Source organism: Lemur catta, chromosome 5 (genome assembly GCF_020740605.2).
Source record: "Lemur catta isolate mLemCat1 chromosome 5, mLemCat1.pri, whole genome shotgun sequence".
Lineage (NCBI taxonomy): Eukaryota > Metazoa > Chordata > Mammalia > Primates > Lemuridae > Lemur > Lemur catta.
The window spans coordinates 4,971,911-4,990,575 of record NC_059132.1 but is presented as its reverse complement, the minus strand read 5'-3'; the positions used below and the strand labels follow the sequence as shown (position 1 = coordinate 4,990,575).

General features: G+C 41.9%; 1 protein-coding gene across 14 annotated transcripts in view; it reads left to right on the top strand.

Annotated features, from left to right (window-relative positions):
* The window catches only part of CDC25C (cell division cycle 25C), a 30,632-nt gene extending 16,378 nt beyond the window's left edge, over positions 1-14,254 (top strand). For 10 of the 14 annotated variants that reach the window (XM_045550896.1, XM_045550889.1, XM_045550891.1 and 7 more), the window contains 7 exons: positions 7,803-7,955; positions 9,202-9,303; positions 10,164-10,247; positions 12,139-12,237; positions 12,782-12,915; positions 13,290-13,401; positions 13,596-14,254. In XM_045550896.1, the coding sequence (XP_045406852.1) occupies positions 7,803-7,955; positions 9,202-9,303; positions 10,164-10,247; positions 12,139-12,237; positions 12,782-12,915; positions 13,290-13,401; positions 13,596-13,745 (834 nt within the window). In that variant the 3' untranslated portion in view covers positions 13,746-14,254. The remainder of the gene's footprint in view (positions 1-7,802; positions 7,956-9,201; positions 9,304-10,163; positions 10,248-12,138; positions 12,238-12,781; positions 12,916-13,289; positions 13,402-13,595) is intronic. The other 4 variants (XM_045550899.1, XM_045550898.1, XM_045550900.1 and 1 more) reach the window with 4 other exon arrangements.
* The last annotated feature ends 4,411 nt before the right edge of the window (positions 14,255-18,665 follow it).

The window sequence follows — 18,665 nt, the reverse complement described above, 5'->3', positions numbered from 1 at the left end:
TGTTTATTTTTTAACTTATTCATTTTACAAGGCAAACATGGTATAGTGGAGTTAGGCCACCTAGATTCTAGTCCTCATTGTCTTATTTACTAGTGATATGACCATTTGTAAGACAATTAACCACTTTAGGCCTCAGTTTTTAATTTATAAAATAGAGAACATAATAATTTTTTAAAAACCTCCAATAGGATTATTGTAAATATGAAAAACCATACACACACACAGACACACACACAAATTGTAACTATATGTGGTGAAGGATGTGTTAATTTATTTGATTGTGATAACCATTACACAATGTATACATAAATCATCACATACACCTTGAATATATATAGGTTTTGTCAGTTATGCCTCAATAAAACTGGAAAAAAAATTTTTCTTTCTCGTTTTGTTTGTTTTTTGGGGAATAAAAATTTTTTTAGGCTGAGTGCAGTGGCTTATACCTGTAATCCTAGCACTCTGGGAGGCCGAGGTAGGAGGATCACTTGAGGTCAGGAGTTAGAGACCAGCCTGAGCAAGAGCCAGATCTTGTCTCTACAAAAAATAGGAAAATTAGCCGGGCTTGGTGGTGTGCACCTGTAGTCCCAGCTACTTGGGAGGCTGAGGCAGGAGGATCACTTGAGCCAAGGAGTTTGAGGTTGCAGTGAGCTATGATGACGCCACTGCAATCTAGCCAGGGTGACAGAGCAAGACTCTGTCTCCTAAAAAAATTATTATTTAAAAAGCAGTTTGTAGTACAGTACTGTCCCCTTATCCATGTTAGATATGTTCCAAGACCCTCAGTGGATGCTTGAAACTGTGGATAGTACTGAACCCTATAAATGCTATGTTTTCCTGTACATACATACTTGTGATAAAGTTTAGTTTTTAATTAGGCAGAGTAAGAGATTAACAATAATAACTAATAATAAAATAGAACCATTCTAACAATACACTGTAATAAAAGTTATGTGAATGTGGTCTTTCTCTCAAAATACTATAATATTTTCAGGCCACCGTTGAACACAGCTAACTGAGACCATGGAAATTGAAGCCATGGATAAGTGGGGACTACTGTACTCCACATGCTTTATTATTTTTATTTATTTATTTATTTATTTCAGACAATTTCTCACTCTGTTGCCCTGGCCAGAGTGCAGTGGCATCATCATAGCTCACAGCAACCTCAAACTCCTGAGCTCAAGTGATCCTCCTGCCTCAGCCTCTGGAGTAGCTAGGACTATAGGCGAGTGCCACCACACCTGCCTAAGTTTTCTGTTTTTTTTTTTTTTTTTTTTTTGAGACAGAGTCTCGCTCTGTTGCCCAGGGTAGAGTGCCGTAGCGTCAGCCTAGCTCACAGCAACCTCAAACTCCTGGGCTTAAGCAATTCTCCTGCCTTAGCCTCCCGAGCAGCTGGGACTACAGGCATGCACCACCATGCCTGGCTAATTTTTTCTGTATATTTTTAGCTGTCCAGATCATTTCTTTCTAGTTTTGAGTAGAGACAGGGTCTCACTCTTCCTCAGGCTGGTCTTGAACTCCTGTCCTCGAGCGATCCACCCACCTTGGCCTCCCAGAGTGCTAGGATTATAGGTGTGAGCCACCGCGCCTGGCTAAGTTTTCTTTTTTTGTAGAGATGGGTTCTCGCTCTTGCTCAGGCTGGTCTGGAACTCCTGGTCTCAAACAATCCTCCTGCTTCGGCCTCCCAAAGTGCTAGCATTACAGGCATGAGCCACCATGCCCAACTTCGCATACTTTATTATTAATAAAAACTAAGTGATCATAACATTTACTAATATGTGCCTTATTAAGACTATTAAGATTCCTAATTTTCATGAATTTTTATCTGTTTTTTTTCTAGTCAAAAAGATTGACAAAGTAAGCAATTCAACCAGTAAATAAAAAGATGCGACATTTTGTCAAAAGTGCTGTGAATGACAGGGTGATGTGAAAAAAGGACGTAGGTGTTTGGGAGGGTGCTGCTTTTGGTTTCACCCTGAGTAACTGGAGAAATGGTGACACTGTAATGAATTTGAAAGGAAGAGTGGATTCAAAGGGAATAGATATGTTCTCTTTTGGACATTTGAGTTAGAGATCAGGAAATTTAAATGGAAATACTAAATGAGGATTTTAAACCATCAGGACTAGAAATGTACATTTCAGGGCCAGCTGCATAGAGGAGAAAATGAAGGCTAATGACTAGGTTTAAAGCAAAAAGAGGCTGGGTGTGGTGGCTCACGCCTGTAATCCTAGCACTCTGGGAGGCCAAGGCGGGTGGATTGCTCGAAGTCAGGAGTTCGAGACCAGCCTGAGTAAGAGCGAGACCTCATCTCTACTAAAAATTAGAAAGAAATTATCTGGCCATCTAAAAATATATATAGAAAAAATTAGCCGGGCATGGTGGCGCATGCCTGTAGTCCCAGCTACTTGGGAGGCTGAGGCAGGAGGATCGCTTGAGCCCAGGAGTTTGAGGTTGCTGTGAGCTAGGCTGACGCCATGGCACTCTAGCCCAGGGAACAAAGCGAGACTCTGTCTCAAAAAAAAAAAAACCAAAAAGAGATTGTAAAGAAAGTGATAGCCACTGAGGAGGCTGCTAATGAAGTAGAGACACACAGGAATAGTATCAGTCAAGAATCAGAAAAGAGAGATCTAGGACAGAATGATCTTTAGTTTTCTTGTGAAATGAGTTGGAAAGTATTCCCTCCCATTTTTTGGAAGCATTTATGAAGAATTGATATTAATTCTTGCAATGTTTGATAGAATTCATTAGAGAAGCCTTCTAGGCCTGGGCTGTTCTTTGTGAAAAGTTTTTAAATTATTAGTTCAATCTCTTTACTTTTATAGGTCTAGTCAGATTTTCTATTTCTTCTTGAGTCAGTTTCAGTAGTTTTTGTCTCTTTAGGAATTTGTCCATTTTGTCTAAAGTGTTCTCATTTGTTGGCATACCGTTATTCATAGTATTCTGTTTTAGTCTTTTTTATTTCTGTAAGCTTGGTAGTAATGTCCTCTTTTTCATTCCTGATTTTAGCAGTTTGAGCCTTCTCTCTTTTTTTCTTGGTCATGCTAACTAAAGGTTTGTCAATTTTGTTGATCTTTTCAAAGAACCAGCTTTTGGTTCTGTTGTTTTTCTCTATTGTTTTTCTGTTCTCTGCTTTATTAAGTTCTGCTATAATCTTTTTTATTTCCTTCCTTTTGCTTGCTTTGGATTTAATTTCCTCTTGGGTAGAAAGTTAGGCAATTGATTTGAGATCTTTTTTTATTTTAGACATTTGCAGCTCTAAATTTCTCTCTAAGCATTATTTTAGCTACATCCCATAAGTTTTGGTATGTTGTGTCTTCATTTTCATTCATCTCAAAGTATATTCTAACTTCCCTTGTGATTTCTTCTTTGACATACTGGTTATTCAGGAATGTATTGTTTAATTTTCACATATTCGTAAATTTTCCAGATTTTTTTGTTATTGATTTCTAATTTTATTTCATTGTAATTAGGGAACATATTTTGTGTGATTTCAATCTTTTTAAGTTTATTGAGGCTGGTTTCATGTGCAAGCATATGCTCTATCCTAGGGAATGTGCCATGAATACTTGAGAAGAATGTGTATTCTACTGTTATTGGGTAGAGTGTTCTATAGATACCTGTTAGATGTAGTTGGTTTATAGTATTGTTTAAATTAGTTTCTGAAGGCCGGGCGCGATGGCTCACGCCTGTAATCCTAGCACTCTGGGAGGCCGAGGCGGGTGGATTGCTTGAGCTCAGGAGTTCGAGACCAGCCTGAGCAAGAGTGAGACCCCGTCTCTACTAAAAATAGAAAGAAATTATCTGGCCAACTAAAAATCTATATAGAAAAAATTAGCCGGGCATAGTGGCGCATGCCTGTAGTCCCAGCTACTCGGGAGGCTGAGGCAGTAGGATCGCTTAAGCCCAGGAGTTTGAGGTTGCTGTGAGCTAGGCTGACGCCACGGCAGTCATTCTAGCCTGGGCAACAAAGCGAGACTCTGTCTCAAAAAACAAACAAACAAACAAACAAACAAATAAATAAATTAGTTTCTGAGCTTTCTAAAAATGGTACCATAGTAAACGTGACCATTACTGGCCATCTTGCTATTCTTACATGGGGCCTTTGCATTTGTTGTTCCTTCAGCCTGAAACACTCTTCCCCTAGGCAATGGACAATTTTCTCTCTTATTTCAGTCTCATCTCTGCACATATGTCTTATAAGGACCTTTCCTGACAAGGTTTCCACCCCTATATTTTTTCTACCTTTTTATCCTTCTTTATGGCACTTAGCACTATGTGAAAGTACAGAGTATATTTATTCATTTGTTTGTCTCTTCCACTCTTTTATTCATTGCTACATCACCTAGTTAGGTACTCAAAAAATATCGGGCAGCTATGTGAATATGGAAGTCAGAGCAGAAATTTGTAAGTCATCAGCCTACAGGAAAATTCAAATTCATGGCTAAAAGAAATTACCTATGTATCGATAGGAGATAAAAGAGAAAAGGGCCAGGACCTAGCCCCGATGAACCCAACATCTTTTATAGGTTTGATAGGTAAGAAGGTTCCACAAAGAAGACTGAGAAGGAGCAGAGAGGTAGCAACATCATGGTTCTTTTGGTATAAGCGTTGCCTATGTTAGAACTAAAGAACTTAAAGAGTAGGAAGCGCCATTGAAGCCAACAGAGATGGAGTAGCCAACTCAGTGGAAACAAAAAGATACATGGCTAGAGAAGTGACTGTCAGATACAGCAGCATGAAGAAATCAAGATTGATAACCTTGACAAGAGCAGTAGAGTGGTGCAGACAGAAGCCAGGCTTATGTGTGCTGAAGAGCATATAAGCCATGAGAAAATGGTGATGCCACCTCACTTAAAAGAATAATTATTTTTCAATTAAGCCTTTTTATAAAATATGCAGATAGAATTCAGCTTACTAAGTTTCCCTCTCTTCTTTTTGGCTTTTTCAGTGCTTAAAACTCTCAGATTTAGAAAGTATCCAGTGATTTCTTAAAGAAAGAAAATTATTAATGGGTAGATGTTGAATGCAAACTAAACCAACTGGTCCTGGAATCTTCCCATACCAGCTTCTGGGAGCTGGGAAACTTCTAACTAGCTAGATAAAGCTAAGGCACCATCATCATCATCCTTCCATGACTTAGCACTTATATTCTTTGCAATAAGTTTCCATTTCTTTTCATATGAACTGTATCGGAAAGACTCTGTCAGAACAGTAGTAGCTGTTTCTGTTTATGAAAGTAGTTTTCTGCTATTATTTGTTTTTGGCATCATGTCCATGAACTATATGAAACCCAAAAAGATATTTATCACCTTAATTTTCACCATAATAATAGCTACCAAGAACCTAAAGCATCAGTGCAACAGAAGAGATTCGATAAAAAGACCCATGCACGTAGGGTCAATTGATAATTCAACCAAGATACAAAGGCAATTAAATGGAGGACATACAGTCTTCAACATATTGTGCTAGTGCAATTTGAAATCCATATGTTAAAAAATTAAAATACCTCAACCCTTACCTCACATCATATACAAAAGTTAGCACAAAAGGATCATAGCTCTAAATGTAAAACTTTATTTATTTATTTTTTAGAGACAGGGTCTTGCTCTGTTGCCTAAGCTGGAGTGCAGTGGCCCGATCATAGCTCACTATAACTTCAAACTCCTGGGCTCAAGCTATCCTCCTGCCTCAGCCTCCCAAGTAGCTAGGAACACAGGCATGCACCACCTTGCTTGGCTAATTTTTAATATTTTTTAGAGATGGGGGAGTCTCACTATGTTGCCCAGGCGGGTCTCGAACTCCTGACCTCAAGAGATCCTCTTGCCTCAGCCTCCCAAAGTGCTGGGATTACAGGCATGAGCCACCATACCTGGCCTAAAACTTTAAGCTAAACTATAAAATACCTGAAGAAAACAGGAGAAAAATTTTGTGACCTTGGTTTAGGCAAGGATTTCTTAGATACAATGCTAAAAAAAAGTAGATATATTTCATTAGCTAATTAATTCCAAACTCTTATTAAAATGAATCCTTAGCTTAATAATTATGGTGTATTCTAGAGAGGCTCTTTTTGAAATTCTGATCTGGGTTTCCCCTGCCTTCTTCTCAAGGAAAAATTGAAGTAGTGTGAAGGCAACTCTGTCAGGGAGACTGGGCCACCTGCTCCCCAGCTCATCACATCTTTTCTCCTGCTCTACCTTTGGTTTTTCCATCCATCCATCATTGGCCTCATGGCCTTGACCATATCTCTTCACTTCTTCCTTTTAAGCTTTGGCTCCTGCTGCTGCCTGATTATTTCTCCATTTTCCAAGTTAGTCTACCAGGAGAGGGAACCTGATTGGCCCAGATTATTTTCCTTACTCTAGACCACTTAAATAGGTGTGTTCAATCAGCAGTATGTTCCAGTCATCAGTGGCTGGGGGTAGGGGGGATGACGGGGGACATAGGGATGGTTGGCAGGAGTCCAAGGGGAAAAGTTGAGAATACTGGTATGTAAAATATGGACCATACCATCAGCTGGTATCACGAGCAAGAGAGTTTTCCTTAGACAGGACCATGGGTGTAACAGCATAATAGACATAGTTATTTTAAAGATTTTAAAATATCAATGTTCTTATTTTCTTCTCCCAGGGACCATTTATCAGCAACCTGTCTTCCAGTTACAGCTCTTATTGTCTAGCCCCCTCCTAAATCAATCCATAACAGGTAGTGAGGTGAGTGTTTAGAAAAGGAGCTCTTGCATATTATCTAGGCCACAGGTAGAAGTCCCAAGGTATCTGGGAACAGAGGATAGACTCTTGGATTACCTGGAAGTTGTTATCAGAAGTCTTTTAATAGATCCCCCTGTCTCTGGATATAACACCCCAATCATGCCTTTTTCCTTCCCATTAATAACTCTTTTTTTTTTTTTTTGAGACAGAGTCTCGCTTTGTTGCCCAGGCTAGAGTGAGTGCTGTGGCATCAGCCTAGCTCACAGCAACCTCAGACTCCTGGGCTTAAGCGATCCTACTGCCTCAGCCTCCCAAGTAGCTGGGACTACAGGCATGAGCCACTATGCCCGGCCAAGTTTTTCTGTATAGATTTTTAGTTGGCCATATAATTTCTTTCTATTTTTAGTAGAGATGGGGTCTCGCTCTTGCTCAGGCTAGTCTCAAACTCCTGACTTCGAGCAATCCACCCGCCTCGGCCTCCCAGAGTGCTAGGATTACAGGAGTGAGCCACCGTGCCCGGCCTATAACTCTTTTATAAGAAGGCTGAATGATATTTTTCTCCTTCCCTCAAAGAAACTGGTACCAAAAAAGTGACACATATATATGCTGCTTGGTATTTTTTTTACCTGGCTAACTTTTTTGGCTTTTCATCTTTAGGTTTGTTTGGGTCCTTAAATCCTGATTGTCAATGTCATAAGATCCCAAAGAGAAACTAGACTTGGGTTTGGTTTTTATCACATGACTGGAGGAACTGCACTTGTATTTGATTTCTTCCACAAGAATAGTTGCACCTAAGACAATCGCTGCAGAATTTGGCTTTTATAGTTAAAATAGCTGAGGGAGATGGAATGTCATCCAGTCCAAGTAGAAAGATGTTAATGAGAACCAGAGGATGGGTTGCTTATCTAGGTCTTCTCAAACTTGAGAAATTACCTATCTTGTTAAAATGCAGATTTTAATACAGTAGGTCTGAGGTGTGGCCTAATATCTGGAATTCTGTGTTTCAAACAAGCCTCCCAGGCGACGTTGATGCTGCTGGTTTGCAGACACTTTGGGGAGTAAGAAATGAGAGGTTTGATATTCCCAAACAGGCATCGGTGAACGGAAGCTGCCTCTATCGCTCCCCTTCGATGCCAGAGAATTTGAACAGGCCAAGACTAAAACAGGTGGTAAAATTCAAGGACAACCCAATACCAGATAAAGTAAAAAAGAAATATTCTTCTGGCCACAGAGAGCTCAGGAAGGTAAGAAATGTTTAAGATGAGTGTTTATCTTCTATCTCATGTCTTCTCTGCTTTTCTGGTATGAGGATTGCTTTAGTATGCCTTTTTTGTCTTCTTCCTCTTTATTTTTACTTTTATCTCTTTGTTCTTTCCATTTTTTTGTCTTTTCTGTATCTGCATCAATATAGAAAATATTTAACAATAAATATCTGTGTTATACTTCCAGAAATAATGTCATCATACTCTCTTCACAATCTTTTTTTTTTATTTTTTATTTTTTTGAAACAGGGTCTCACTCTTGTCACCTGGGCTAGAGTGCTGTGGCGTCAGCCTCACTCACAGCAACCTCAAACTCGTAGGCTCAAGCAATCCTCCTGCCTCAGCCTCCCAAGTAGCTGGCACTACAGGCATTCGCCACCACGCCCAGCTCATTTTTACTATTTTTAGTAGAGATGGGGTCTTGAGGCTGGTCTTGAACTCCTGGCCTCAAGCAATCCTCCCTTCTCAGCCTCCCAGAGTGCTAGGATTACAGGAGTGAGCCACCATGCCCAGCTTCAATCCTCTTTTTAAAGATCTGAGAGAATACAAAAGAACTTGGATTGGTATGGATAGTTAGTGCTGTTTTCCATGCAGTCTGACAGAAACAGCATCTTATAACAGATTGGTTTGATGGAAAGTGACTTCTGAAAAACTTAGCTCTCATCCTGTACCCTTCCTTTAAAAAAATTCTAAATATCTTTGGCTATTTTATGAAATCAATGTACGATATTATAGAAGAATAGAAAATGCAAATAAGCAAAGAGAAGCCAATGTAAAACACCCATAATCCCACAGGACTGAATAATTACTATTAACAATTCATATTCTTCCAGACATTTTTCTATGCAAATATATATTTTTTCTTTTATTAAAGTAGTATTGCAAAGTTCTTTTTTAACCTACTTAGTGATATCATGAACTTATTTCTATATCAGTATAATTAATCAACAATGTACTTTATGTTGTATAATAATAATCTATAATGTGTGAGATATGATTTGTTTAACTAAGACCCTATTATCCAACATTTACTAGTAATAATGCTCTTATAAACATGCTGGGATATCCATCCTTACAGAAAAATCTTTGTGCATATCTTTATTTCCTTAGGGGAACAAGTGGTATTATTAGATTAAAGGGTCTGTATATTGTTAATGAACCCCCAACCCCCAGTTTTTAAACCTTTAACATGAGAACTGGGAATGGGTAGGAATCTCGTCGTTTGCAGGGTTTAGGTCTAAGGAAGACAGCCTCTGTTTGTGACATTAATATCCCTCAGATGCTGGAGGAAGATTCTAAGCAGGGGGATCTGACCGGTGATTTCTCCAAGGTGAGTTTCGTTATAACCATCCTATATTTCAGTGAGTCATTTTGGATCTGATTCTTTTCTTCTCTGTTTGCAGAGGACACTAGGTATAATTATGTATCCTTACCAGGTACTCTTTGATAACCTGAAAGTGCTCGAGGCCCTAAGCCTTTCCATTGAGAAAGTATTCTTCATTCATTGTGGGAAAATCCAGACAGTGAGGAAAGTATTAGACATTTTACCTTTTTTTCTTTTAAAAATATTTTTTTAAATTGTATAAATAATACTTGGTCATTACAAAAAAGGTAGAAAATGAAGAAATTTATCCCAAACCTTATCAACGAAAATAATTATTGCTTGGTATATATTCTTAAAGACTTTTTTCTATGTGTGTTCACAAACACATATACACATACAAGTGCATTTTTTGTTTTTCCACAAAAATGTTTATACTATTTTGTGATCTGTTGGAGTTTTTCCCCCAATTTAATACTATATCAGGAGCATCTTTTAATGTCAATAAGCAGTTATACTTCATCATTTCATTGTTTTTAATAGCTGTACATTATTTCATTTCAGGGCTGCTCATAATTTCTAGGTAAATCCCTTCTTATAGGATATTTAGTTTTACAGTTTTTCCTTGTGAACAATACTGAGATGAACATCTTGTAGGGAAATGTAAAACTTCATGCATGTCCTTGATTAGTTCCTTAGGATCGATTCTTAGAAATGGAATTGCTGCATAAGCACATTATAGAGACCATTGATTTTTGAAGGCTTCTGGGGCTTTAAGAGTCATTTGGAAAGAAGGACAATGTATGAGTCTTGATCTCAAACTTGGGTGTGGAATACTTCCTGCTATTTCAGCTTTTGTGTATTTCTAGGTATGTGCACTGCCAACCGTGTCAGGGAGACACCAAGATCTGAAGTATGTCAACCCAGAAACAGTAAGCAGATTTCTGGAGATGGTAACTAGTTACATAAGCTGCCATCTGGTCTGTTCTGTCCCTAAAATCCTCACTTCCATTTGGATTTCTTTCACTGTGTTCACTCACATAGGTTTCCTTATTCAATTAAAGCTGTATTAAAAGACTCTCTTTCGGCTGGGCATGGTGGCTCATGCCTATAATCCCAGCACTTTGGGAGGCCAAGGCAGAAGGGTTGCTTGAGCCAAGGAGTTCAAGTCCAGCCTGAGCAACATAGTAAGACCCCATCTCTACAAAAACTCAGAAAAATTAAGTGGGCATGGTGGCATGCGCCTATAGTCCCAGCTACTCTGGATGCTGAGACAGGAGGATCGCTTGAGCCCAGGAGTTTGAGGTTGCAGTGAGTTATGATGACACCACTGTACTCTAGCCCAGATGATAGAGTGATGCCCTGTCTCAAAAATGTGAGTTCATGATGAACATGTAGTGTTGTGATTAGCTTAGTAAGACAGTATAAACATCTTTTTATACCAATAATAAGATATCTAGATATCTATATTATCATTTTACTGGCTATATGATATTCTATTCTACTGACATGTATAATTTATTTCCCCAAACCCTATTAGTGAATATTTAAATTATTTCTTTTTTTTTTTTGAGACAGGGTCTTACTCTGTTGCCTGGGCTAGAGTGCAGTGGCATCATCATAGCTCACTGCAACCTCACACTCCTGGGCTCAAGCAGCCTTCTGAGTAGATGGGACTACAGGCACACGCCACCAGCTTGGCTGATTTTTCTATTTTTTGTAGAGACGGTTCTTGCCACTTTGCTCAGGCTGTTCTCGAACTCCTGGCCTCAGGTGATCCTCCCATCTCAGCCTCCCAAAGTGCTAGAATTATAGGTGTGAGCCACTGCACCCAGCTTCTGATATTTTTATAACCTAAAACAATGCTAAGATGAATAGCATTGTGCCTACATCTTTGTGTACTTTTCTGTTTACTTAAGATGTTAGAAAAGAAATTGCTGAGTCGAAGTATAATTACATTTGTTTTTATGCGTATATACAAAGTTCCCTCCAGAAAGACTGAACCAACTTACACTCCTACACTTAGTTTAAGTTTCCCCTTTCAGGTATCAACCTTTTCTTTTCTTTTTTTTTTTTTTTTTTTTTTTGAGACAGTGTTGCTCTGTTGCCCAAGCTAGAGTGCCATGGCGTCAGCCTAGCTTACAACAACCTCAAACTCCTGGGCTTAAGCAATCCTTCTTCCTTAGCCTCCCGAGTAGCTGGGACTACAGGCATGCACCACCATGCCCGGCTAATTTTTTCTCTATATTTTTTAGTTGTCCGGCTAATTTCTTTGTATTTTTTTTAGTAGAGACGGGATCTCACTCTTGCTCAGGTTGGTCTTGAACTCCTGACCTCAAGCAATCCTCCCGCCTCGGCCTCCCAGAGTGCTAGGATTATAGGTGTGAGCCACCACGCCCGGCCAACCTTTTCCTTCCATATCCTTTTCTGAAAAACTTGCTTTCTTCCTTTATAATGGCAAGTGGGGAACTGTTTCCCATCTCTTCCTACAAAATTGAGATCTCTAGCTACTATCTCTGCCACTGCCGAAGTCCTAGGATGTCTCCTGAGAGGCTGATTCCAGCGATGCCTGCCCCGAGATGTGTAGCCTGAATATGGTCTTCCTTGGTGTCCCAGCAATACCAGCTATTTTTGTTCTCTAAAAAGGCCACTTCCTATTTCATCCTCTTTTGTGGGGTGGGGCTAAACCATTGCCACATTTCAAATATAGGATGACTTTGGAGGCTGGCACAGAGCAGAATCCGGGGTGACTAATGGGAATGTGCACATGAGGAACTGTATCATTGACTCTTCTCTCTCTCAGAGTGGCAGTGCGCAAGCTGTTCAATCATTGCTTCCGTGCAGGTGGCTGCCTTACTGTTGGGGAAGTTCCAGGATCTGATTGAGAAGTTTTATATCATCGATTGCCGCTATCCATATGAGTACCTGGGTGGACATATCCAGGTGAGATTGCATTGTAGACATTCGTAGAGGGGAAGGGGCTGGAGATAGCTTTTTATTTAGAAAAGTCTATGAACAAAGGGTCCTAGGAACGCTAGAACCAAGGCAGAGATTATACGTTTGGAGCACATCAAAGCTGAAGTCCTCATTCCTGTTTTAATTCTGTGTGCATTGAGCAGCTTACTTCCCCTTTCCCTCCTAGACCAATCTGCCTCTTTTCTGTAGGAGCCAAGGGCTCCTACCTAGAAATAAAAATATTAATCCAAAGACTAAAAGCACTTTGAAACACTTACCGCTCATGAACGAGCCCTATACTTCTGGTGGTTCAGTTCTATGAACATTCATTGTTCATAGAATAGTACTACACACCTTGCTCTATACCCGGTCCTAGGGGTAGATATAGAGATGAACTTAGGTCCCTGCCCACAAGTGTTTATAGTCTAGCTTTTCTGGCCCAAATGTACCAGGTTGGTATTCCAGTCATTTCTAAGTATTGGCACTATCTACAAGCTCTGAGGAAATGTTTGTTGAAAATCTTCTTCTGCAGGGAGCCTTAAACCTGTATGGTCAGGAAGAACTGTATAACTTCTTTCTGAAGAAGCCCATTGTCCCTGCGGACGCCCAGAAGAGAATAATCATCGTGTTCCACTGTGAATTCTCCTCAGAGAGGGGCCCCCGCATGTGAGTCTACCAGGGCTGGGTAGGGCGGGTGATGGAAATGGATCTCGAGCTGGACTCCCCAGACCAGTTCAGACGGAGACTGACTGAGTGCTCTCCACTAAGTCTGAAGATTGTTGGGGAGGCTGAAGGAAGGTGTTTCTATAATTCACAAGTTTGGAGCAATAAAGGAAAAGGGATTGGGAATGAGGCCCCAGTGGAGGAAAAGAGGAAAAGTGGTGCTACTTGGACCTTATTGTGCAAACACAGTGAGATCAGAAGGTCTCGTTTGGGGTTAGCAATAGTCTCTTCCTCCTCCTCCCCAGCGAATGGCCCCTGGGATCCCAGCTTTCTTTGTTCCATGTTCCACCCCGCTGGTCTCTGGGTTTTCTCTAAAGGTGCCGCTCTCTGCGAGAAGAGGACAGGGCGCTGAACAAGTATCCTGCACTGCACTACCCAGAGCTGTATATCCTTAAAGGAGGCTACAGACACTTCTTTCCAGAATATATGGTAAAGGGGGGCGACGGGGGGAGCCTAGACTCGTGGTGGGGGAGCCAACTTAGCGGGCACCTCGCAGAGCCTGCGAACGCTCCGAGAGGAAACCCTGCTCCTTTTTAGCCACTGCCAGCAGCAGTGTCTCTGTTATACTCACTGGGCAGAGTTCAAGGTCTAGAGAATCCCTTACTCTGTCCCCTGCCTTTCAGGTGCTATGTGAACCACAGAGTTACTGCCCTATGCATCACCAGGACCACAAGGCTGAGCTGCTGAGGTGGCGAAGCCAGAACAAAGTGCGGGAAGGGGAGCGGCAGCTGCGGGAGCAAATTGCCCTCCTGGTGAAGGACGAGAGCCAGTGATGACAGCAGCCGCTGGCTGCTAAGGAGTCACCAAAAGACACTACGGAAATTCTGAGCAGAAACAGGCCCTCTACTGGATGGCTAAACCCAAGATTGTTAAAAAGATACCTGTAAAACAACAGGCTACCGAACTATTGAAATCTCATTCCTGGGGATTGGTTAGGTTTCAGGAGAGCTGAACCTTGGGTGGTGGCTGAGTCCTGGAGCTGGCTTTGTAAGGCTGTAGCCTGGATTTGCATGGAGATTTGTGTTGCTTCAGGGAGCTCTTGTGTTCCTCTTCCCAACTACTCACGTCTTCTCACAAGCCAGCCAGCTGCTTCTGTCCCTGGGCTTCTGGCTATGCAAGAGAGTTGCCCACTTCTTGCTTTATATTTTCCTTTGCTTCTCCTTCTCCCTTTTTTAAAATGGGAAAATAAACACTGCAAAATGAGAGGTGTGATTGTGAGCCCAACCTGCTCCTAGATCTGTATAAGCAGGTGATCACCAAATTAAACTCCTTCAGACATAAAGGTCTAGCTGTCTTTATTCATGGCTGAGGCCAAGGAGCTTTCCTCTAAACCAGTAGTTCTCAAAGTCTGGACCCTGGACCATCAGCATCATCTGAACTTGTTTGAAATGCAAATTTCCAGGCCCTACACCAGACCTACTAAATTAGAACCTCTGAGGTTAGGGCTCAGAAATCTGGGTTTTTGAAAGACGTTTTCAGTCGATTCTGATGCATGCTAGCTAGGGCTGAGAACCACTACTCTAGAATTAAGGAAAACCTTCCAAACAGTATTCTTCAGCAATATCCTAGGCTTTACTCTTCTAGACCATTCCCTGGTATGAGTTATCCATAAGTACACCCCAGACTCAGCACCATGTGGTATCTAGGCTCAGAAAACCAAGATGGGCCGGGCGCGGTGGCTCACGCCTGTAATCCTAGCACTCTGGGAGGCCGAAGCGGGTGGATCGCTCGAGGTCAGGAGTTCGAGAGTAGCCTGAGCAAGAGTGAGACCCTGTCTCTACTAAAAATAGAAAGAAATTATCTGGCCAACTAAAATATATAGAGAGAGAAAAAAAATTAGCTGGGCATGGTGGTGCATGCCTGTAATCTCAGCTACTTGGGAGGCTGAGGCAGTAGGATCACTTAAGCCCAGGAGTTTGAGGTTGCTGTGAGCTAGGCTGAAGCCACGGCACTCTAGCCAGGGCAGTAAAGCAAGACTCTGTCTCAAAAAAAAAAAAAGAAAAGAAAAGAAAAGAAAACCAAGATGATTGGCATTCTTTAAGGCAGGTGGCAGATCTGAGTTGGGCTCTAAATGTTCCTTGTCTATAGCCTCAGTGGGGTTTTGATGTCTCCATTTCCCGAACTCTTTTCTCCCCTCCATTTCACATCTCACAAAGGCAAGTTCAGGATTCAGGATGGTTGGAAGTAGAGGTTTGTGATATAGGAAGATAGGAATAAAAGAAAAAAGTACAAAGCAAGATCTGATAGACTTCAGGAAGACCTTTTATTTTATGTATTTATTTATTTATTTTTTGAGTCAGAGTGTCAGCCTAGCTCACAGCAACCTCAAACTCCTGAGTTCAAGGGATCCTCCTGCCTCAGCCTCCTGAGTAGCTGGGACTACAGGCGCATGCCACCAAGCCTGGCTAATTTTTTCTAGGTAATTTTTTTTTTTTTCTAGTTTTAGTAGAGATGGGGGTCTCGCTCTTGCTCAGGCTAGTCTCCAAGTCCTGACCTCAAGCTATCCTCCTTCCTTGACTTCCCAGAGAGCTAGGATTACAGGTGTGAGCCACCACCCCACCCAGGAAGACCTTTTAAACTGCATTCTTTAGCAATATCCCAGGCTTTTCTTTCTTAGAGCTCTTTTACATGAGTAGGCTTTTTTCTGCGATGAGTACAGCCCTACTTGGCCTTGGGTGGCAGTGGAATTGACGGAATATTGTCATTCTCTGGCATTAACCGAGTAGTACTTACTGATGGCCCAGGACTAGAAAAGGACGAAGTCCTCTGAAACCTAGGCTGAGATAGAATAGAGAGAAAAATAACATCTTCCCAGATTCTGGAGCAGGGAGGCTTTTTTAAAGCGAGTGGGAGAGGAGGGTTGTAGCCATAGGGCAGCCCACGCGTGTGCCTGAGTGGCTGGACGGATTTTTTTTTCCTGCAGGGTTCGCACGTGCTCTTGCCCTGGAGTGCCGCGTGCGTGCCTCACAGCAGAGGGCACTGCTGTATTCTCCCAGCCAGCCAGCTGAAGCCTGCAGCCTCCGTTCCTAGTCTGTCTCCGTTCCTGCCTGTCTGTCTAGAGGGACGCTAACTCCCTGGCCTTCTCCCTACGTCCTTGAGCTCAGAGCTCAGAAGCGCTTGGGGGAATATGGAGAGAAAAGGTGCTGCTACATTAGGTGGAGATGACTGAGGGAAGGATGCTGTTCCTCCGTCCCACCCACACATGTGCCCCCAACCTCCTTGTCCCCCTCTACCCAGGAATGCCTAGTAACCTGAGGAGGAAACTGCTTGAAGCATCTCCTCTTCCCAAGTGTGAGGAGGGGTCCCTGACTCACTGCCTACCCTAATGGATCATTTCCTGATAGTTTTCCCCAAAAAAGTAGAACCAAGCCCCAACCTGAGAAGAGACTGATGTGCCTATGTCCACGTCAGCAATCTTAATTAAGTGGAAATTCTGAGTTGCAGGACAAACTAGGCTTAATTAGTTATCTACTTTGTGAAAAATTGTATTTGCCCAAAAGGCAACAGTTTCCCATATGATTTCTTGTAATATCCTCCACTGTATAGGGACCGTGTGATTTAATTCATAAAATTTTCAGGAATAATAATAATAGCTAACACTTTTCAGGTGCTTAATGCATACAACATTTTCCTAAACTCATCTATGTAAACTAATTTAATTTTTGCAACAACCCTATGAGACAAGCTCTCATTATTATGTGCATTTCTTTATGCAGATAAATAAAGAACAGAGGGATTAAGTAACTTGTTTAAGATCACACAGCTAATAAATGGTGGAACTGGGATTTGAACCAAGACAGTATGGCTCCAGACTCTCTTGATGGATTTTGCGATCACCAAATCATCAAAGAACAGGGTGCTTTTCTAGGGTTGCCACTGTATTGGGTATTAAATCTGTAAGAGCCTCAATTGCAGGTTCTTGAGAATTTGGGGCCTTGAGGGTTGCTTGGGCTTGGGAGATGAGGCTACAGGCAGACACATCCCAGCCCAGAGTCCTCACCGTGAGGCTGGGTAGGGGGTTCACTCTGCACTGGTGCCCTTGCACTGACTGGCTTTGTTCCTCTTGAAACCAAGTAATAACAAATGGGAATCCTTTGATCTAAAAACTGCTTCTGGTTGTTAATCTTGGCCCAGGACCTGGCTGACCTCTGCTGTAGAGAAGGGAGGAGTATTTCCCTTTCCTTATCAGGAGTATAAAGTGGGAGGCATGGGGGATTCTCTCCCATTCAGTGTGGGCGTATGTTCAGGAAACATGAATTCCTTTAGACATATACATCTGGAGTTATTAATTCTAAGTACAACAGGTATTCAGATATGACACAATCCCTGCCTTCAAGAAACTGACAGCAGCCAGGCGTGGTGGTGCATGTTGGTCGTCGCAGCTACTCAGGAGGCTGAGGTGGGAGGATCCCTTGAGCTTAGGAGTTCGAGGCTATAGCGAGCTATGATCACACCACTGTACTCCAGCATGGGCAACAGAGCAAGACTGTGTTTCTAAAGAAAAGAAACTGATAGGGCAGAAAATGGTTCTCTTTGCTCCCATCCCTACAAGCACTCTGGCCTACTAGTATATCCACCAAAAGGAAGAAATACTCAGCTTCCAGTCCCAAATCAGCAGGTTGGTGGGGAGGGCTGGCCAAGTTCACAGAATAACACCTGTATGCCACTGGGGGTAATATTATTCAGTGCTTGCTATGTGCCAGGCATAACGTTAAACCTTTTACCCCATGTATACCTGCTTTATCCTCACAACTGTTATATGAAGTAGATACTATTATCCTTAATTTTACAGATGAAGAAATGGAAGCACAGAAAAATTAAGTGACTTGCCCAAGGTCACCCAGCAAATCTTGGAAATGGCATCTGTACCCAAGCAGTCTGTGTAGCTTGTGGTCTTAACTATTCATTATACTGCTAACATCTGGATTAGGAGAGCAACAGGAGTTAAAGCTCAACAGGGGGAGAGGACTTGAGAGAAGGCAGATTCCATATAGCCTGACCATAAGAGGAAAAATCAAGATTACAAATGGAAGTGGAGTAAGGTACAGAGACTTTGGACCTTTGTGCCCCAATTAGTGGATGTTAAGGCCCCCCACAAGGCAGAGTTTGTGTCTTAATCGTTTTGCACCTAGCGCAAAGCTGGGCCTATAATCAGTCTCAAAAGACATTATTGAATTGAATGATGGCTGAGTACATCATCTCTGTAGAAAGGACTGGCTCATTTGTCATTATCCACAAGGTTCCCAACGGCAATGCTGCTTATCTAGCAGGTGTTGGCAGTCTCAGAGAACATGGTTGGTGGGGAGAGGGTGTGCTAGAGGGCTGTCAATATTAGTCTTGGAGTCATATTTATTTGCAGAGGCTTCCTCAACCCTCCCCTAGCCTTGGTTACCAATCCTCATTAAAGGCCCAGTGATGTCAGGCTTTCCAGCCCAGTGCCCAGACAGAAATATGCTCCAGGCACTTCATTTTTCTCTCACAAAAAGGCTGGCCTCTTACAGGTGGAATTGGGCATTGCTCCCAGCCCAGCAGCTTGAGCCTGTTCTTGCATTCTTGGTCCATTCCATGGGGAGAGCACTGCACAGACACTGTGAATAAGCGCTCTAAGCAAATGCCCTTTCCCAACACCCCTTTTACTCCAGACTTGATTTAGCTTGGTTGCTGGAAGAGGGAGAGGGCAGAGATGATACCTT